This window comes from Lepisosteus platostomus, chromosome 12 (genome assembly GCF_059453375.1).
Source record: "Lepisosteus platostomus isolate fLepPlt1 chromosome 12, fLepPlt1.hap1, whole genome shotgun sequence".
NCBI lineage: Eukaryota > Metazoa > Chordata > Actinopteri > Semionotiformes > Lepisosteidae > Lepisosteus > Lepisosteus platostomus.
The window spans coordinates 25209764-25233293 of record NC_142622.1 but is presented as its reverse complement, the minus strand read 5'-3'; the positions used below and the strand labels follow the sequence as shown (position 1 = coordinate 25233293).

At 35.9% G+C, this 23530-nt stretch overlaps 1 protein-coding gene across 1 annotated transcript in view; it reads left to right on the top strand.

Annotated features, from left to right (window-relative positions):
- The window catches only part of itga9 (integrin, alpha 9), a 159632-nt gene that overhangs the window by 97053 nt on the left and 39049 nt on the right, over positions 1 to 23530 (top strand). The window contains exons 18-20 of the mRNA XM_088601479.1: positions 1856 to 2003; positions 16325 to 16411; positions 22617 to 22696. Coding sequence (XP_088457605.1) covers positions 1856 to 2003; positions 16325 to 16411; positions 22617 to 22696 — 315 coding nt within the window. The remainder of the gene's footprint in view (positions 1 to 1855; positions 2004 to 16324; positions 16412 to 22616; positions 22697 to 23530) is intronic.

Below are 23530 nucleotides of genomic sequence, written 5' to 3'. Positions count from 1 at the left end.
GCCTTTTAATTTCACAGTTTTTAGCTTTTTATGAGGGCTCTGTCTTTTCAGAACACGTAAGCTGTCATAACAGAATTCTGTTTGTTAAGCAATGATTTGATACATGCATTGATTGGAATACATTCCCTTAAGTCAGAGTGCTCAGTCAGCAGTCATATACACCACCAATTAATGAGCCGCAAGTCCAATTAACAGTGTCTAAAAACATTTCAGCTCCATTTGTTTGCAGTTTAATGTTTTAACAGTTAAGTCTTCTGGAACTGAAAGAAATGTAATAGAAAAAGTCTGGCAATTCTCAATTTTTTTAGAAAACAAATATGGAGAGCATAATTTATTCATGTACCATTGGCAGAACAATATTAAAATCTCTTTTCCTGGCTTGTGGGCATCGAAGTTCCATGCGGAAGACAAAATGAAAACAAAACATTGTATCAAATGTATTCAGTCTGCTCGTGAGTTTTGGACCTAATTCGATTGGCACAGACCTTCAGCCTGTTGCGGACAATCAAGTTTACCTATTGTAAATGGATACATTTCTCATAGGTTTTTTCCCTGCTTTGACTAGGAAGTTTTTCTAAGTACTTTATTGATCTGTGTTACTTTTGGCTCTCTAAGAGAAATAAAGACCTTGGAAATCCCAGCTCTTTCCCAAATGTACTGTACAATGGAAGGTAAATCCTCAAAAGAAGTTAACTTTTTAAAAACTATCTTGCATCTATTAAAATATTTATTTTCAAAATATAACTAAAGGCTATCTGAGTACCATAATTGGTTTTATAATAAGAAAAACATATTAAAGAAAAACATAGAGCAAATGAACTCTTATCAGCTGAGAACAAACCCTGACACTAATAGGCTGATTAGATTAAATTTCCAAACTTTGGAAAATATTTCATTACAAGGAAAACATTTTTTCACTAGAACATATTCTGTAAAATCTGGATTTAGGTTCTTTGGAGATAAATTCTCAACTGTGATTCACCCAGTAACCTTCTTCAGTGAAATAATTAAAAACAACTATTGGTTTGTGATACTAGGTTCCAAAGCACATCCGTTGAGAGCCCCTGAAAACTGAAGAAATACTCCATGGGGGCATTTCAAAAGACAGCAGTTTTTTTGGTCCCTCTGTTTTGATTGGACAAATATACAGTACAGATCATCAGTCAGGATACACTGTAGATACTGTATGCCAGTAGGTTAAGGAAGTGGAAAGCAAAGGCACTGTTGTTTTAATCTCTGCCAGCAAGAGTGGAAACCATGGTTACAGAGTGTATTATTGTATTAATAACTGAATTCTTGAAAAAAGAGACATGCTAAAAACATAAAATTCTAAAAATATTGTAGTATGATCACAGAAATTCAGCAAATCATAGCTAATTCACATGTTGTTACCTATATGATTCTAAAGTCATCAATAGATTGTTTTAGAAGAGTCCCAGTTTATTTTTATGCTTATAATTTAGTTTTTCTGTAGTTGTTTTTTGCTTGCTATCTGTTGAAAACAAGAACTTAATAACTTTGATGTGCACAGAATACCTTAAAATTAACAGTAATGAAATTTTGGTCCTCTGATTCAGGAAGAGGGCTTGCCTGTGGTTGCTGGTTACAGCACTGACTCACTGTGGTTACCTGAGAAAGTTATTCAGCCTCTGTTCGGTTCTTTGTGTGAGATGTGATGCCAAAGTAAATGATTCTGCAGCAGCAGCTGTAAATGAATGTTTCACCTTCTAATCTGTGCAAGGGTGGTAAATAAAACATTTGCTGATGACTACAGCTGTTATTATTAGTTCATTTTAAGGGTTTGTTTTTCCTAATTAACTTTTCTTTATTCTTTTCACCCACCCTGCCCACACAGTGTCCACAGCAGGCCTTACCTGGCACTGGGAGGGGTGAAGAACATCTCTTTGAACTTGTCCATCTCCAATGCTGGAGATGATGCCTATGACACCAACATCTACTTCAACTTCTCAAGGGAGGTCTACTTCATCAAGATGTGGCAGAAGGTAGGGGAGATAACATGGTGATGCTGTCTGTGTGTTATAACCCCAAAACCCACTTTCCACTGAGATGTGCATAAAATATCAAAACAACTATAAGATTGAACCACAATATTTAAATAAACCAATCAGTTTGCACAATGAAAATGTGCATTACGGCATTCATTGTGCTATAATCTTTTAGCCATGGTATACCATTAATAACAAAAAAGAACTGTTTTCTAAAACCAAACATGCAGTAACACTTTATTTCATAGAACAGTAGATATTACCTAAGAACCTTTTAAATTCAGTGATGGTAGAATGATAATAGGGACTCAGAAAGAAATGTCTTTGTGGGAGAGTAAAAGATTCAAGCCTGAAGAGTGTGCATGCCATGATTTTATACCACTATTTGTATTCCCTTGCTTTACCATTTCCTATTACTGATGACAGTTAGAATTTCTGCCTTTGAATGCGCACTAAAGTTTCACTGAAGCTAGACTCTGAGATATTGACTTGACCTTTGCTTTCAAAACAGAGGCCAATGATACAGTTTACCCAAGAGGGCCACTGCATAGACCATTCAGTATTAAATAACATGAATTACTTTCAACTCCTTGTGCTATACAGCAGGAGATAATATTGTATTTGTGTTTTTCTTGCAACCTGAAGCGTCAGAAAGTGTCAGGAATGGGATTCATTTTAAGTTCACTGTATTTTTTACCTAAATTTCTGGCAGGCCATTCAAGTTTCTGTCAGGCTAGTTAATGAGGCAGAGAGATTAGAGCTATAACAGTAATGCTGTGGTGGAAATAAGGGGACCTCTTATTGTAGTTTTGGCAGACACATGATTAATGTTTCAACTCAACAGTTCAAAAATAGTTTTTATGCATAGAAACTGCAGAGCTTAAGAAATTGGTCTCTTATATTTAGTCATAAGTTATAAAACATATAAATACATTTGAGCAGATGAAATGCCCACAATTATTTGCATTATGTTTATTGATGTTGATATAATTATGCAGGGTACAGTATGTCTAAGGAGTGGCTACTATATGTTTTTGCACTGTATGCTATTTTTTTAGTCCAGTATCTTACACCTTATACTCACACAAACACACAACCCTTTTGTCATAAACCCACTGCTGTAGGTTGCACTGGCACTGAGGTAAGTGGACAAGAGTGACTAACAGTTTGTTGAGGTGGGCATTATTAAGAGTGAATTCCACGGATCCTTATATTTTCCACATAAATCTGAAATTGCTCACTTCCAATACAAATGTACTCACTGAAATAACAAAACATCATAGATAGATAGTTCATCTAAGGTCTAGTGTCTTTGTGAGAGCACTGTGTTAATTTTGGACCAGAGAAGGAAGGGCAGTTTGTGACCTTGGTTGAATTGAAGTGACAGGCTACCATTCGTTTTCTGCAGAGGCCTGCCAGTGAATGGCTGAATGTGTTTATTTCGAGGCCAATGGCCCCTTGTCAGGCATGCTGTCCTATGCTCATTCTGCAGTAGAGCTGCCCAGACCCATGGACTGTATGTACCTGTAGAAACAGGCTTCCCCATTCTCATTCTCTTACATCTGCTTTTAGTTATTAGGAAGCTCTGATGCATCTTGTAATATTCACTCATTCTACCATTTACCTCTATATATTTCTTTAACGTCAGTGTATATTTACAGCCAGTATAGCCAGTAGTAAGATCTTAGAAGTTCAGGAAGGTTGAATTTTTTTAGTATTAGGATGAGACACCTCTAAGGAAAATAAAGTTGGTACTGTGGATAGCATTTGGGGAAAAATAGGTGGCTCTCTTTTTTCTGGGATAGGATTTTCAAGCCAGTGCCATACTATAGGACAGTACCATCCTTTGGACAAGACAGCAAATTGAGGTCCAGGCTGGTTATTTAAACTGAGGGCTTTTACAATCTGGCCTATCTAACATTCCCCCTTAATTCAGTTGATGAGGTAGTTTTAGCCCTTCACTTGATCTTCTTTTTTGTAGTTCTGCTGCTGGCACTTAATACCTGTTTTGTGTCACATAGCTGAGTGCTTCACTTCAGTGGTGAAAGTGGTGAAGTACTGTAGCTTTCATACTATGTCTCAAAAGCATCCTGAGATCCTTGGTGGAAAGTGTGGTGAAAATACAAGGGATTGATAGTATTCTGTAGTATTAAAAGTACAACAAAGGGTGAATTAATATGTACAGCTGTAATTTTCAGATTGTGTGGTCACACAAAGTAGAAGCTAATCTTAGCAGGTTATAGTGCCTTGTTATAGGTCGGTGCAGTGGCTCTGTGGCTAAGGATCTGCACCTGTGGCTAGAAGGTTGCCAGTTTGGATCCCATGGCTGGCAGAAGAATCCTACTTCATTGGGCCCCTTAACCCCAACTGCTCCAGGGGTGCCATATAAGTGGCTGACCCTGCGCTCTGACCCCAAGCTGTTCTCCCTGTCTGTGTGTCTCATGGAGAGCAAGTTGTGTGAAAAGACAAATTCCAAATACAAGAAATTGTATATGGCCAATAAAGTGATCTTTTTTAGATATTCAGATCAGAAGTCAAATTATCCTTAAACTAAGCTCACTTCCCCTCTACTTTCAGTGATCCACAAGTTTCATTCTAAATCTTCCCATTCATTTTTAGAATTCTGCTGCTTCCTTGCAGAAATTGTTCCTCACTTATCCACCTCTTTAGCCTCATTTCATGTCCCTCCATCAATTTTCATATTCTTTATTTTTACTCTATTGTTCTCCTTACCCTTACCTACCCCTTTCTCTTCTTCCTGCTCTTCCTCTTGTTTTACACACCCGAAGAAGACACAGCAGACAATATAGTGTGTTTTTTAAATTTCTTTTTACTTCCCAGGGTGGGAATAACCTTTGCAGCTCAGACACTGATACAGCTCAGACCTATGTGTGTATATTATACTGCATATGCATAGTGGACTAAAATCACCACAGATGGCTTTTAAATGTTATGCCTGCCAAAAAGATCCAAAGTGATTGGAGAGGAGATGTTAAAGAACATGAATCAAAAGTGCCTGGAATTCTCACGCTTCCTGTACAGGATGGAGTTAGTGATGTCATACTTTATTTATAGCACAAATGAGAGCTAAGGCAATTGAGAGTGCACCATGGGAATAAACATATAAAATGCATTTCTAACAAGCCAGGCTTGCAGACACGGAGGTGGGCTAGCTGTAGAGGGTGGGAAGGGAATCATGCTGCTAGTTTACAGGGCCATAGGAAATTACCACAAATGTTGTTTATTTACGAAATGATGGCTATAAAGTTTGTGTTTAATTCAAAAGGGCTCAAAGCTAAGTCTTCATAACCTTTTGCTTTGTTTTTGCTAAGCAGCAAAGAATGCTGGTAATGCATCTTAGGCAGAGAAAGTACATAATTACTATGAAGAGAAGCAGGCTATAAAATGTTGAAACCCCACCCCTTGGAATTTTAAATGGGCAGTTAAATTCAGATCACCTTTAGTTCCATGGTTTGGCGTCTTTACTAGGAGACAGAAAGGGCAATTTCTGAGTGGCCAGTTATTGTTAATCTCTGATTATCATTACAATGTACAGTGGCAACTGTGCAGCCGCAGATTGTATCTACAGTACCAGGAGTGTTGAAAGACAGTTGGCTTCTTTTCATGCTTGTGATATATCCATGTGCGTACAAGCACAGCTCCCACTGACACAATTTAGTAAAACAGGCACCTCCACAAAGCACAAGAGGAATCACTGCTAAACAGCAAGAATATAGATGCCTACAAAGATTAAAATGTGCACTTGTACACTTACCAAAGGTAGTCAGTCACTTGAATCAAAACAATATTTTTTTATTATAGAGAGTCCAAAAGATGAAGATTTCATCTTTTGGACATACTACAGGAAACGTATAACATAAGTTACTGTTATGTCAAAATGAATAACTTTATGTAGTATATTATTATTGTTACGAACACAGCCAGCACCAATTAACTCCAAATTATTCAATCTTCATTCCACACCTTTCCCCACAATTATTTAAACCCTCTGCTCACTGCTACTGCTACTCTGTATTAGGATTTCATCCGCCTTGCCTCGCCCTGCCCTCCTTTCCTGAAACCCTCTCTACCTTGTCTGTATCCCCTCACCTACTACTCTTTGTCTTTGGATATCTCGTTACCTCTCTCTCGTCTCACTCCTCTCGGATTTGTTTGCCTTACTTCATTCTCACTACCCGGATTTGACCTTGCCTGGAAAAACTGACCACTCTTCTTTGTCACCCATCTCGTATACTTTAGCCTTTGGACCCTGTCTTGAGACCTGTACAGGGTTTGTAAATAACTTGTCGCTAACAATTATAAATATGCATAGCAAGAGTCCCTTCAGAAATAAGTTTATTTAGATTTTTTTATATAAGCTATTGATTTAGAATATTACTTGATTTACAGATATGAAATTTCATCCTCACCCAGGGAAATAATCTCCTAAATGGAGACTGACAACCTGAAAAGGGGGCAGTATAAAACTAGAAATAGGGTTTTCTGATTTTCACAGGCCGATTAAAGTAACCAGATCACTATATTGTGATATTTGTTAGAAAAACTCATACACAGTGTGCGTTATACAAATTACTTCAATAATATATTGAACACAATGATAAAACTAATAATTAAGAGGTTTGACAAAGAACCTCCAGCCTTTGATCTTATTTTGTCCCTTTTGATAATCAGGTGAAATGTCACTTGTACATCTACAGTGAATAAATATACTAGATTTCTTTATGTATTGCATTTATAAGAAAAAAGTTGCTAGAATAACAAAATAATGGTTAAATTAAACTTCAAAGTTGGTTGTCTGTTTAAGTCACCATGAAAAGCACACTGGGGGTTCAGTTTACACATTTGGCTTCTTAAAGGAGGAGATTATTTATCCTGTAGTTCTTCATTGTTATATTGTATATGAGAAAGGTGATTTTGACAAGACAGGAAGACCACGTTAGACTAAACAGAGCAAAGCAGTTAAAAGCCCTAGAAAGGGAGAGTACCTTCATTTTTTCCTAATATGGTCACATTTCCCATCTTGCTTTGTGCTTTTCGAGCACAATGATTACAATTTCAGTAAAGATGAGTAAAAATTTGAAGTGTACTGTATACAGAGGTGTATTGGTGAAGGATTATACATATACAGTACAATTTGAGTTGTGATACCATAAAAAAGCCGCAGAACCACAAAACGGAAATTTCATTAATTTCCAGAAGGACAGGTGAGTCAAAATCAGCTGGCTATAGATTTTTTCAAATATGTATAAAGTTGAGCAGTATGTTTAAAATGAGTTTGTCTCTTCACTACCGAGTTGATCTTCAGGTACATCATAATGTTAAATATATCCAATGAGTAATTTAAAAAGATGTCTCTTCAGACAGAAGTGTAGAAGGTGATTTTATATTTATTTGGCTATTGCTCATGGGTATGATTGTTTTAATTCACAAAAAATACATAAAATTAGTATGTTAATTATCCTAAAATTGAAAATTCATATCCTGTTTCAAATCTATGTTCAGTTGCTCATTCATTTATAATGGCACAGCACTACAATACACTAAAATGTGCCAGGCGAAATTTGTTAATTTGGAGCCTTTACATTCTAAACAGTGTGCAGACTAGACTGGAATTATTTAACTTATTTTGCATAAATTCAGACTAGGTGGCATGGACTAAGAAGCCAGTCCTCTAACACATATCAAGGAACCAAGGAAGCAAGGAACCATTAAACCCATTGTACAGAAGATTTTCAGTGCATCACAACCTTTAGACTTTCTATAGCTGTTTATTTCTACAGTCACAACATAATTCATATTCTGCTAACATTTCTTTACACATTTTTTATTCAAACTGTATGTCTGAATACAGTTATGATTACGAGAGTACGAGAATTCAGAATCCTCTCTGCATTTTGTGCCTCCTATTCTGTCACCGTACATAGCATTTTTGATGGTCAGATAAATTAAAAAAATCATCTGGTAAAAATGCAGCTCTAAACAAAAGTGTATATATCCTTTACCAAGGGTTTATTGCAAACCATATATGTTTCACACAAACGACCAAATAGTCAATTAGGTCTACCAATTTGTTATTAGTTAATACCAACCATTATTGCCCAATATAGGGCAGTATTATGTTGATCTTCAGTGTTAATATAAGTTAGGCTGTCAGGTTACAATAGTGCAAAATAAGTGTTCAAGAGTCAGTTGGTGTGTGCCTTCCCTCTGGAACCGGGCCGCACAGGACGCTCCTTCCAACAGAAAACCAGCCAGCCACACGTCCCCTTGCCAGCAGTCACCCGGCAACTCATAGCTGGCATGGTCATGCTTGAAATGCCCTGTGACATATGATGATTTTATTTAAAAACAGTTTTTGAAAAACATAAAGTTGATTGCAAATAAATGCACCACAGAAGAAAATACACATCAAAGAAAATGGACAAAACATCCCATAATACCAGAAACATAAATAATCACAAATCCTAAAAGAATTGAAGCAGGGGAGTACTGTACAGTACTAGTGTTACATACTGTAAAGGTGGCAGAGTCAACACTTGTAACCAATGTGAGTGCTATGGCAACCTTCCCTCTTGCTAGTCTACTCATTTTGCTTTAATGTGAATGGATTCTCCTCTTCCATAGTGGCAGCTGATAACACATCCTAACAAGATCTATTCAGTACCTCCATACAAACCCTAAGAGCAAACCAGAATTCCTAACCTTTGGACATACTGTAATCCACTGAGGACTGCTGTCCTTGTTCCTCTCCTCCTGGTCCTACCTTCCATAATTCAGAAGGAGCAAATCGGTTCCTTGGTGAGTTCTCCCTGGGCGGTGGCAATCATATGTGAAAGCTAACCATGCTGATCCTCTCACATGTCTAAAGTAACCACTGTGTCCAAACCTAACCAGCACAACCTCACAACTGGCAACCCACTGAAGCTCAGCAGGTGTGAGTCTGGTCAGTACCCGGATGGACCTCCTGGGAAAAACTAAGGTTACTACTGAAAGATGTGTTAGTGGAACCAGTAGGGCACACTCACCCTGTGGTCCGTGTGGGTCCTAATGCCCCAGTATAGTAGCGGGGACATATTGAGGCACCATCCATCAGATGAAACGTAAAACCGCGGTCCTGACTCTCCGTGGTCATTAAAAATCCCAGGCTGTTTCTGGAAAAGAGTAGGGGTGTAGCCTGGCCAATTTTCCCATTAGCCTTTACCGATCATGGCCTCCTAATAATCCCTATCTATGAATTGGCTTCATCACTCTGTTCTCCTCCCCACTGATAGCTGGTGTGTGATGAGTGTTCTGGTGCACTATGGCTGCTGTCACATCATCTACAGTAGGTGGGGCTGCACAGTGGTGAAGGGGACTCCCCATTACCTATAAAGCACTTTCAGTGGAGTGTCCAGGAAAGCACTATATAAGTGTGAGCAATTATTATTATTATTATTATTATTATTATTATTATTATTATTATTAATTATGCCATGTAAATACACAGTTCCTATGGAAAGTCATCACACTCTACAAATTTGTGGCCTCACAGCCCAAAATCAAGAGACATTAAATCAAATTTTACCATTATGCATTATAATACACAGCCTCTATTTGAAAAACAAATGCTCATATATTTTGTAAAGTAATTACATTTTTAATTTAATCTTAAACATCAAATTAAACAGTTTTTTCTCATAAATTGAGAAAAAATACATATAACTTTATCTCCAAAAGGTTTTCAGATGTGTTATTGCAAGTTTACCGTCACCTCAGAATTCTTTCTGCTGAATAGTAGTATGGGATCTTTGTTGATATACACACGAGAATTTGTGCACCAACTAAATGGAAGCCAATGCTTGTTTTAAAAAAATAACACCACTGTTTGGTCTGTATGCCTTTTTGGATTAACAGGCAACAGGAAGTTCATTAAGGGCAGGTGCTAGACTACCCTTAGGCAAGAGGTTTCACAAGTTTCTGAAAGCTATTAATGACACAAGAACATAAGAAAAGTTACAGGCAAAACGTGGCCAGAGGTGTTTTGCTAGTTTGATTACTAATTTATTATTAAAAAGTATTTTTATAATATGTCTTAAATTACATGACTAGGTAGCTTGTTCCAGATACAACCCTCTTAACATGCGCCCTTCCATTTTCCCTCATCCACTAACCGAAAGCCAAAACTGACAATGAGAAAAAATATATACAGTATAGACATTAGCGATGATATGCTGATGAGTAAGAAGCTTGGAAGTTATTATTATAATGTAATAATTATAATTATTATAATGCCTTTCATTATGCAAATGATGAAGTGTTTCTGTTACTGAACTGTGAACACATTTTTTAAAAATTAGTGTATACTAATATATATATGTATATATAATGTGGTAGCAGTTAGAGACCACAGTGAATTTGTGTTTTTTCTAAAATCATAAAAAACACTAATGTTTTCTTACAACATCTGTAAAATCTCTCCAAAAAGGAACTGTCATATCAGTTACTTCTCATCACCAGATATGTCCTCTTGGGGCTGCATATTTTACCGCAGTGCATATAAATCACCTACTATATGCCTAATGTTGAAAGATAGGATATGGAGCTTATTAATCAACCTAAGTGAGGTTGGAAGACAATTGGGAAAGACAAGGACTAATGTATCCACAGGTCTGTACACATACGGCCTAGCAGAATTTCTGTTTTACCCGTTAGTAGTGTAGCTTTCAACCATAGTCAACATCCATGAAAATTCACCTGCTGCCCCAGTTACTGCACATCATGTTTGAAGTAGGATGTTTTAAAGGTGTTGCTTAAAAATTATTTCTTCATCAAAAAGGTGTGAGTTAATTTAAAATCTACAGAAAAAATATAGCATTTAAAAACTACTAAACAAATGTCACACGTGAAAAAAAAAGTTTTATTGAAAACTTATTGAAGATTATTTTAAGTGAATTAGTAAGTGTCGTAAAAGTATTCTGTTAGCATTCATGTTTTGCGGGTCTGGAAATATTTAAGAAATGTTAGGTACATTTGTGTATCTGTTACATCTTTTAGGAATATTTTCTAACATACATTATAAACAATTATAAATATAAAAAAAATTTAGATTTGAGACACTAGGTACTCCAAGAGATCACATAGGTAGCTAAAATAAAGTTATCGTGAAACACAAGGGTACACAGTGATATATTTTATTGTACATTAATTGATACAAGGTGGTTAATATTTTACAGTATTAGGCTCTTCATACCACAATGCCATTGAAAACAAAGAAAAACCATGCAATTTTTACAGAATTGTTTTCAAGATCTGAGTACTTATCAATTCTTTCTGACCTGACATCTCTTATGCGCTACAAAAATTGTGATATGCAATTTAAATTACTTTTCATTGTTCTGTACTGTTTTGCTTTAGGTTTAATTAACCTTAAAATATTTTTAAATGAATTAAAAAAACAAACAGTTCATTTAGAGTATAGAGGATTTAACTGTCTGTATTTTTTATTTTTTATCTTTTATTTGACCTGATAAATCAATTAAAAACTTCTTATTTATGATAATGGTCACAAGAGGACACAGGTAGCACAGAAAACAAAGCAATGAAAAAAAGAAAAGAACCCAGAGCTAAAGAGTATATTATATATAGTATATTTAGAAGCTTTAACAGAGCTGGACAAAAACATTAATTCCCAATGAGTTTTTACTTTTGTCTACAGCTTTGAGTTGTGATGAAGTGTTCTTTGTGAAAACTATACAATACAATGGATTATATTTGGAGAACTATTTTATGGCAAAGAAATAAGTGATATTGTAACAGTGCATAGATTTAACCTACTCTGGCTTCTAACCCACAGCAGGTCTCCTGCTGCTAATTTAATGCTGGATGAGAACTGTTGAGAACAAATGGCCCAGTGTGTCTGTCTTTGCATAATAGCTAGTTACTGTAGGTAGTGATCTGTTTTCTGTCAATAACTGGCACATGAGTAAACAAGAAGACTTCCTTTGCTGCACAGGGAAGCAGGAAGTGTAAATGTGTGCACAGTAATGGTGTTGAAGAGCTGAGGAAGTTTCTCAATGTAGATTTGATAATGCTTCTCTTTCCTGCCAGAATCGTGCTAGTGTCCATATTCTTACGTCTTAAGGCTTGTTTTACTTACTATAACTAATAGGGCCCTGCTATCTGACATATTTTCTTAATTTGACATCTTTTCATAGTTGTCTTAATTTTTCATTTTTTTAATGCTGAAAAAACTGGGGGTTTTCTTTTAATTGTCTTTTCCTCTCTGCTGAGGTGTTTTTTGTATTTTTTACATGGCTAAATGATATTAGTCATAAATGGATCATAGCTAAAGATTTTATCCATACACATCTTACATTTTGTTCACCACAACTCTGCCATTGTCTTTTTTGGCATTGTGATTGATTAAATCAGAGAATCAGAGACTGAGAACAGCGGCTCATCACATGTTAAACTTCTACAGTTTCTGAACTAGGTGAAATAATTGGGGTGCTCTCAGTGAAAATGTTCAGTTTAGGACTAAGATCTTAAGAACGGGATATTTATAACAGGTTATATATATATATTCTGGATATATACAGTAAGTAGAAGGTTGTCTGTTGAAATCCCAAGTGAAACAAGGCTGATGTACCCTTGAGCAAGATGTTTCACCTGAATTTCTCCAGTAAAATACCCAGCTAAATAAATGGGTACAAATTGGATAAAAGTGTCAACCAAATAAACTAGTAAGTTAGTTAATGTGGCTGCCTGTACTAATAGTTGGTTTACATGAAAAATAAAGCAGATGCATTATTGTTCATTGGATTGCTAAACTCGAATCTTTGAATGGAATTGAGCTGCATTCTGGCAGCAGATGTTTTTAATTGTCTGCAATTACTTCAGCAGTGATAATCTTGTAAGAGGCAGTGTGGTCACAATGGCTAGATTGTGGTGTGGAATAACATTATTTGAGTGCACAGGGTACCACTGTTAATTAACAGTAATGGCAAGGTTATATAAAGATGGCTAGGACTAAAAAAATAACATATCATACCTCATAAAAATAGGTGATATGTTTGATCTTTTATTTACAGTACTTTGGAAAAATAAATCAAAGCCCGGTTAATATAAGCAGTGACTAAGACTTCTTATACTGAGTCCAGGTGTCAATTCTTACCACAAAATGAACTTTAGATATATATTGTAAACTGATCTAGTTATATTTCATATATACTTTTTAAACTTGCTGAAACTTTTTGTGTTGTAGGGCAAGCTGATATCTGTAGTCCAGACTGCTTAAATGGTCTTAAATACATAAGAACATAGTATAAACTTTAAATGAGAAGAGCTCCTTTGGCTCATGTTGCTTATTTGGTAGTTTAGATGATAAACATTATCATGTACTGTAACGTTTGTTACTTAAGGAGACTACAGTTTGGGCTCTCAAGACACTTACTGTAAAACTCTTGTACTAAGGAGCGTTTCCAATACTCTGTCCTACATAAACTGGTTTCTAGTTTTAATTATACTGATAAAAGACTGTTTAATATTATTCAGTGTTTTATCTGATTACTGTTCCTTACTAATATTATATTCAAAGCAGTATTAATTAGGAGCTTCTGCCTTCTAATTATAAAACTCTGAATGCCATAAACTACTGCAACTACTGTTAATATGGTGACCATATTATAATTCACAGCATCGATAATAACAATTTCAGTTAGAACTAGTTTGTGTGTCAGGATGTATGAAAGTACAGTAGCAGAAGAAGGCTCGAATAAAGAAACAAATTCATATTTATTAGCTAAGTGAGTTAAAATTGGAAATTGGACACTGGAAATGTCACTGAAATCTGGAAAATTTTCATTGAGAGCTTTCGATAATTATGTTTCAATGTTTGGAATTGATGATGAAATAGACCCAACAGCAGGTTGTGTTCCTCCTCACTGTAGCAAGTCGTGGAGGCTTTGTACAGTATACCACGCCTTCATTTTCACAGAATAAGAGAACAGATATGACGCCAGGATGGAGAAATTTATAAAATGTACTGCACACCACCAAAAAACAAACCAATGAAAGTTACACTTTCTGAAGCTGGTTCCAAAAATGTCAATAGAACATGTTGACATATCTATGTTCAATAGAACATAGAACAATAGAATGGTATTTCACCTTTTCCACCTTTCCATTTTGGGCCTTTGTGTGATTGTGTGATTAGAGATCCAATTGTCAATTGGAATAAAGCAAAAAATGGTCGGAGTATGTCTGCTTAGATAATCTGATCTGACTGGGAAGAATTGTTGGGAAGAGGAACAATTTTCAAAGGATGGGTCACAGACAATCTGGAAGCAAAAAAGGCACATTTGAATGTATCAATAATTCCACTTAAAACTGACATTAGAGTACAAGCAGTAGTCTGTTGCTTCCGAATTTCTTAAAATTGAAAAACAGATCATAAATACCAATAACATGCAAAGAGAAGGCCATTTCTCCCAAAGCAGTGTGTAGGATTTAAATTAGTTGAAAAAGGTTTATAATAAATGCACTTGAGGATGGGTTTTAGGCTTAAAGACATGTGGAAACCTAGGTCTGTTCCTGTTCTTGTGGTTGAAAATGATATTCTGTCCATTAATAGTAAGAGAACAGGTCAGAAAGCAGGATGTTAAAATTGTGTCTTTGCATATTTGTGGAAGAAAGAGCAAATTAGAAATAGAATGGTAGTTACCCAGCACTACAACAGGGCCCAGGGCAACTTTTTAACACATATGGGGCAGCATGTTTAAGTCTATAGGTACAAGACCAGTGTATTTGTTAGGTTACTAACAAATGGGACAAAGAGAAGAAAAAAACGCAAAAAAATAGATTTTTGGTGGTGTGCAGTAGATAACATTTTAGCTACAAACTTAATCACATAAGTAGTCATTCCCATAAAATTACAGAAACTCAAGAGTGATGAAAGGACAAATTTGACATGACCGTAGAAGATGAGGTCAGCATCTGATTGTTAATATTGTGTATTTTAGTGTGGAAAAATTGCATTAGTAAGAAATAATGTAGCTTCTCTCTAATTGAGAGCTGAAGTATCCTAGCTCAGGTAGGTAGCTGTGTCAGCATGTGTAGACTGCAAAGGAACAAGTAAAGGTTTATTCCATGCTGAAAAGAGAGAAATGTATAGCTATTCAAGCTGGTTCTTACTAGGGTTGATGACTGTGATGAATGACTGTGACCTTTAGAGGAGTAAGCACAGTTTTTATTCTCCCTTGCAGCAGCAAGCTTTGTTAATTACTGGGTTAATTAATAGGTTTGTGCCAGATGCTTTGGCTTCCTCCCATAGTCCTCCCAAAAATACTGGCAGGGTAATTGGCTTCTAAGAAAATTGGTACTGTATTGTGTGTGTTTAACTGTTTACCCATTCAGAGTGGATAGGCTCTGGCTCTCTCGTGACCCTGACTTGGCTGAAGCACTTAGAAAATAAATGGATGGATTAAAAATAAAATCTCTGTGAAAAAATATCAATTTCTTTATTGAACACTAGTACACAATGCACCAGTAATGAGAAAACGAATGACCTAACAGCTCAAGTCATAAAAATATTTAATATGACCAAATGTAATGAAAATAACTTTCCAAAATGCTGAAACACTTACTCTGGGGAGCATTGTGCTTTAGATATACTGTACCTTACCAAGCAGAAAGTTGATAAAAACGTGTTTTTTACTAAATTTACTAAACCTCACTTCAATTACTTAATACTTAAACTGTTCGCTATCCCGATTCACAACAGTTTCTGAGGTTCAATAATTAGTGTTTGAACTTAATCATTTTAACTTGGATTCACTTGGATTTGTGCTGTCTGCAAAACCTCAAAATATCTCAAACCTTAATGCTAGTAATTAAACTCCTAGAATATTTTAGGAGGGCTCAGACCTATAAAACAACAGAAGACAGTCCTCCAGGCAGGGGGCTTGGCCTTCTTCAACATATAAAACATTCTCAGTTAATTATTTTATGCTTCCCATAATTTTTGCATTAATAGTTGAAGCAGGTCAAGGCCCAACTGTTTACATAGCCCAGCTGGGGGGACAAACCCTGTGTTTGTACAAGCTTCCAAAAGCACAGTCTGGCAGTTTCTGTTTCCCTGTTGCTGACTGTGAAGAGTTTCAGTGAAAGATAAGTGTACCCCCACCCAACACCCATACCCTGATGTCTCATAAGGCATTGTCTTTCTCAGCCAACCCCCTGCCCATCCCCTGAAGTTTATAGCCTCTAATAGTTCTGGTTTCTAGGTTACATTTTCTAATTTTTGCTGATTTTTCTTACAGGAAGAAAAGGGCATTTCCTGCGAACTCTTGGAGTTGGATTTCCTAAAATGTAGCGTGGGATTTCCTTTCATGAGGGCACAGACCAAGGTACAGCCCTTCTCTATTTCAAACACACTTCTATACACACAAGGCACACAGAAAATCAGGCATGCAGGTGCGATAATCACAGAATGTGTGCTTTATCACATACACTGTATTGAGACACACTCCCACAAGCAGCCCACATACTGTAAAAAACCACAAGCATAGAGAAAGTTGTTACCCTGTTTTGGGTTATGTAATGTTTTTTATATAAAATGTTTTTTTTTTAGGTTTTGGAGTGCAGCTGTGACAGATGTTACATGTTATAAATCCTTCTGCTATAATTGTGTGACAGAGCTGCATACACTGTATTTGTTAGTGATGAAAAGTGTGGAAGAGGGGGAGCATGCAATGTCCTATTAACAGCTTAACTGACCCCATCATTTTCCATTTTGTTTTTTGAGTTAGTTTTTGTTTGAGTTTGTGTGTGCATTTTCCAGACTAATAGCATATCCAAAAACACTACCCTATTATCAAGAAGGGTAATTTTGTTTTAGAACTGGAAACTTGAGCCATGTCATAGATTTTTTGATCTAAAAATAATTGCACCAGCTTTGTGAAGCATGTGGTTTGCTTGCACATTAAAGAAAAAACAACACTTGTTGTGATAACAACAGTGTTCATATTTGTGATAATAAAATAGTGTTGATTGGTTCATTTAACTCATTTCCTTTCAACATTTCCTTTCCATTTAGGGCCTTATGCCAATGTGAATCAACAAACTAAGAGTTTAAAAGCACTCCTTTTTCTGTTGTTTATCCATGCTAACTGTGCTATCTGGCCAAGCACATAGAGTACATCTTATCTTTCTTTGTATTATAGGTATCTGTTCGCTATAAATAGCTGCAGTATTAGCTTCAACTTGTCTTATTATGAGATCATTGCCATTTTTAGAGTCATTTAGACATTTGTCCAAGAGGTTTAATAGATTATTTTTTACAGTCTTAATGAAAGGATGAAACAAATGTCATTCTCCTTGCTATTAATGCTATTAAAAGTCATTAGTACTGCTACAGATGCAGCCATTCAAAATGGGTGAGGTATTTCGCGGCATACCCCGGTGGGCGTGTCACAGTATCACGCGGTATCACGCATTTCACGTGTGTCACGTGACTAACTATCCGGCGTCGCCTTGTAAAACCGCCAGGGGGAGCTTAACCTCTCATGTACAGCATTTGAGCCTTTAATTTTGAACTGTGTATTACAGCATGTTAATCATCAGTCATTAAAATGTTGGTATATATTATGAAAGCAAGATTGCTCAGTTGGACAGAAGTACACAACCTACCTTTATCAGAAATATTTATGCATCAAAGCCTTTACTGAAGATATTACTAATAGTATTAATAATGGATGACTTTGGACAAGCTGTATACTCAAAGTATAATTTCTTTAGCACATTTGTACAAGCACTTGGAATCTGTCCAAGCCATACTTTGTCAGGCATTTTGTTTTACTTCAACGGGGCATAAAAACTTCCTTGCTTTTAACAGGGCGTTTCATAATTTCTAGCTACGAAAATGATTTAAAATGCGACACCTATCATTCAACTAGAGCTTAAAATATCACAAGGAAAAATACACACCGGTATTCCATTTCTCCCTAAACATTGTAAGCTTCGAAGTCTTTAACTAACGTGATACCGGAGTCAACAAGCATACTTTTAGAATTTGATTAAAAGGGAATATAATATGGAATCGCGTATCTAAAGAATTTAATAACGGTATGATTATATCCGTGTACTGCGGCAGGACTGTGTAAGGCTGTTTCGCCTACCTGAACATGCGAGCTGTCTTGTAGCCTACTGGTCTAGGTGCGTGACTTCCAACTGGTAGGTTGTGTGTTCGAATCCAGCTGGTGCTGGACTTTTATTTTAACAAACATTTCTTCGAAAAAATAGGTAAGCGATATTATGGACAATCAATTGACTTTTATATTTCAAAATATCGCAACATGATCGATATTTGCGATATTTTGAATATATCTTCCCTTCTGACAGTGGTTCCTGCTTCTATTGTGTGTGTGTGTGCAACAGTAAATTGTTATAGAGAAATGGAGGCGGGACAGTATGCGTTACAATATAAACATTTATATTGATTTAAATCGTGTTCTGATTTAAATCGCAAACGCGTGTTTAATTATGTGTTTTTTAATCATGATCAGGCTAATGCATTTCTACATTTTCTGTATGAACCAGCTTAGAGGTTCATACAGAAAGACAGCTTGTGTTTAAATTGAGTGTAAGGTAATTTATGCTTCTAAAGTCATGGTCAGTATTGTTGTACTGTGCTGTACTGTGTCACATTATTTTATAGCGTTTTTATTGCGTTATTAAATCCGGTGGCGCTGTGTTAGTTTCCTGACTCACATTATTTAAACTGCGACACTGATCATTCATCTCTAAATAAACTTTATTTTATATAGCATTTTAAGCGAATAGGTAATTAGATTGCTCATAAACCTAATCACTTTTTCTTCATAAACACAGCGTGATTGCTCTTTGAAAATGCTTTTCCTTTATTTTTAAAGTAGGCTCAGATTTCAACTATAGATCGTATTATTATAAACTTTCTTGGAAAAATGTATTTTATGTAAACCATGTTTGCTATTAATTCATTTAGGGCTAAAATACGTTCATTGTCTTCTAATCGAGTCGAGTTGACATTAGAAGCCTGCCACACCCGGACCGTTAACGCATTAGCACGTCAAAGCCCATTGAGCCAGTATTGGCTTTAGTATCCCCCCCTTCTCCCCTCAATTCAATTCAATTCAAGGTGTTTTATTTACATGACAGATGGGTACAAGCAGTGTTGGGTACTGTATGTATATTGTAACGCTTACGGCAGACAGGCACTGTTTAGGAGCCGACGCACCAGAGCAGCGCCTGCAATTTTTATATTTATAACTTAGTTTTTAAAATTAGTCAAGCAATACGAAGCATCTCCTTTTACTTAGTGCCTGAGCATACTGCAACGCGTGTGAAGCCCATAAACGATATTAATTTTGGAACTTAAACATACAGTATATGGCTGGTCTCGGTACTTTAAAGAAAACATACACACCAGTATTCCATTTCTCCCTAAACATTTTAAGCATCGAAGTCTTTAACTAACGCGATACCGGAGTCAACAAGCATACTTTTAGAATTTGATTAAAAGGGAATATAATATGGAATCGCGTATCTACAGAATTTAAAGACCAGACAATCGCAAACTCGTTTTCAATAAAATTATTTTATTCATTCAGCAGTTTGTGAGAGGGACATCCAGCAGGGAGAGACACACACACCGGTTTTCATTGACAACATTGTTTTTTTTTCAATTCCTCTTGTCTAACAGGAATGTTTTGTTTGTGGACAGACTGTTAGACAAGAGGAAAAGACTGCCTCCTCCTACGAAGCATTTCGTTGATCCGATCACGAATTCTTTTCCAGTCGTACGCAGCAAGGGTTGAGAATCTCCGATTCACCATCGTACTAATGGTTTCCCGGAGATTGGGTTAAAAAAAAACAAAAAACATACTAACAACTGTGCCATCCTACTCCTTAGTTAATACATTTTATTATTCATAAACAGTTAACATTGTTAGCAAAATATTTTGAATTATATTTAACCCTATTTTTTCTTTAGTTTTGTATTTAACTTATTATATGATAGTCAGACTTAATGTATATTTGAACAATGAAAATATATTTTTACAAGATTTTACATTAAGCACTTAAAATTAATATGGTTAATAATAGTAAACTGTAACATGCTGTAACAAGATCGGTTACAAGAAGAAAATGCTTTCAGAGAAAATGTTTCAACCAAACTTATTCCCACACACCCCGCCCCCACTACCATTAGAATATACACAAACATTTTAGCGTTTCATTCTGAGCAGAAGACTCTCACACCTGAAGAGTGCTGGCTGTGACGAATTAAACCGGTTTTACAGGTTTCAATCACAGACCATGTGACATGGGACTCAGTAAACTACAGTAACACCGTATTTGATAACGCTTTAAAAACGCTATAAAATAATGTGACTTGGCACAGAACAAGTTTACAACACAGTACAAAGATAAATGCTGACCATGACTTTAGAAGCATAAATTGCCTTACACTCAATTTAAACACAAGCTGTCTTTAGCCCTCTAAGCTGGTTCATACAGAAATGTAGAGATCTAGGCTCAGAACACACAGCTTCATTAGCGAATACATATGCAGGACAACTGGAGAAGACGTTTTACAGAGGATGGATTTTTAGAAACATCCCATCAGACATCCCATCATATTCACAACGTGAAATCTAGAAAATAATATTACGTAACCAAAATCCGCAATATGGAAACAGAACCTGTGTAATTGTTGATAGATGATGTACTCGTAACATTTTTTCAAGACGAACTACAACATTTAAAAAATGACTTGTATGTACTTGATATCTCTAATCAATCCACGGGTCCCAGCACAAAACGAAAGTAAAACGCATACCGTTTCTCGCTTCTTATTGCTCAAAAGTAATTTGACTGTATGAAATGCATAATATAAACCTAGAAACATATACGTGAGCAGTACTTAAGCACTGTAGTATCGGTGTTAAGACATACCTCTCAAATACTGTAAATCAAGTTAAAAATATCTCAAGACTGATTCTGGTCGTAATGAAACGTTCTTTTGCAACATGAATATAATTATATCGTTATTAATTTCTTGAGATACGCGATTCCATATTATATTCCCTTTTAATCAAATTCTAAAAGTATGCTTGTTGACTCCGGTATCACGTTAGTTAAAGACTTCGAAGCTTACAATGTTTAGGGAGAAATGGAATACCGGTGTGTATTTTTTTCTTTAAAGTACCGAGACCAGCCATATACTGTATGTTTATGTTAAGATTTCCCTTCAGTGGTAAAATTAGATATGAATATTCAATACTTAAACGGGCACAGTTAAGACATTAAATATACATGTACATATTGTATACAGTACAGTTTGCATACGGTAATATGTTTATGTTACGCGATTAAAAAATAAATAAATAAAACTGGAAGGTCCAGCACCACCATTATGTTTATATGGTTGTTTTTGTTGGTTGGTTGTTATTATGGTTATTAATAATTCGATCTATAGTTGTAATCTGAGCCTAAATAAAAAGAAAAAGCAAGTGATTAGGTTTATGAGCAATCTAATTACTTATTCGTTTAAAACGCTATATAAAATAAAGTTTATTATTAATTTGCTGGACAGAGCGGTGAACATTATTATGCATAAGACAAAGATAACGATCCTGATCAGTTTAGAAATCTGTGTACGCTGTAAGGTTTTTACTTCTTAAACTTTTAAAATACACGTTTTGAATGGAAAGAATCCTCTTCCTGGTATAGCACGCCAGCACGTCTTTTTTCTCCAATCAGAGGGGTGTCAGATGGTGTCAGCCAATCACCATTCTGCGTTGGGTAGCAACGGGTGACTGTTCTCAGGCGGAAGATGTAAACAGCTTAATGTTCGTGTTAAATATTTTTTTTTAATTAAAATTCATTCTATACAGCAATCGCATATTTGGGTACCGTTTCATAAAACTTTCATGCTTAAAATGTTTAGGGAGAAATGGAAGACTGGTGTGTATTTTTTCTTTAAACTACCAAGACCAGCCATACACAGTACAGTTTACATACATACAGTAATGTTTTAAATTAATATCGTTTATGACCTTCAGATGCGTTATGCTCCTCTTCTTTTTATGCTCAGCTACTAAAATTTCCCTTTAGTGGTAAAATCCATATAAATATTCAAAACTAAGCGGATTAAAATGTGCACAGTAAAGACATTAAATGATTCAATCTTTGCACTACCAACCAATGCACCACGAGTGCCCCTGTCGGTCATTTTGGCCAGCCAATCACTTGCCCTGCGGTATGCTCCGGTGCCCCGCGGTGGCTTGTGGGTAGGTTACCGTACCGCGGGTTTTTACCGCGCATTTTGAATGGCTGCATCTGTATTGTTATTGTTTGCTGTTCTGTCTAGTATAGGGTCCTTTAGATAAAGTCTTTGGATAATGTAATAAGGTTCACTGGGAGACCAAAATATTTACTCTCTTCATATGAAACGGGAACTAGAAATTTATGGTTTGGGAACAAAATTAAAATTAAATGGTTATAAAAACAAAACAAAACACTTTTTTTATGTGGTGATAACCATGCGATTTTCAATTCTTCTTCATGCAGTACCATTTAGCTGTGATTTTTGACACCAGCCATCTTTCTGGAGCTGAGAGGCACTTGCAATTCCTAGTCACAGCAAAAAGGTAAAAAACTTCTCTTCTTGAAATCTTAAACAGCTGTAGAGAGAATGTGACCTGACACCAGTGAACAGAAAGGTTAGAAATGATCATATAATTGTGGTTCTGTGTGAAAATGTATCCTTTCAATTGAAACTGGTAGGATGTTTAATGGAGAGAGAGCTCAGTAACTTGTTCTTTAGCAAAATGGTACAGTACATATCCACAGATATGCTAAAACACTGTCAGTGAACTGCAGTGTGACTGTATAAATATATGTATGAATAAATAAATTAATGGTTGTATAAATATATTGTGTATACAGTATGATACAGTATGATTTTAAAGCCACTATGGTACAGTACAGATGCAGCCATTCAAAATGGGTGAGGTATTTCGCGGCATACCCCGGTGGGCGTGTCACGGTATCACACGGTATCACGCATTTCACGTGTGTCACGTGACTAACTATCTGGCGTCGCCTTGTAAAACCGCCAGGGGGAGCTTAACCTCTCATGTACAGCATTTGAGCCTTTAATTTTGAACTGTGTATTACAGCATGTTAATCATCAGTCATTAAAATGTTGGTATATTTGATGAAAGCAAGATTGCTCAGTTGGACAAAAGTACACAACCTACCTTTATCAGAAATATTTATGCATCAAAGCCTTTACTGAAGATATTACTAATAGTATTAATAATGGATGACTTTGGACAAGCTGTATACTCAAAGTATAATTTCTTTAGCACATTTGTACAAGCACTTGGAATCTGTCCAAGCCATACTTTGTCTGGCATTTTGTTTTACTTCAACGGGCATAAAAACTTCCTTGCTTTTAACAGGGCGTTTCATAATTTCTA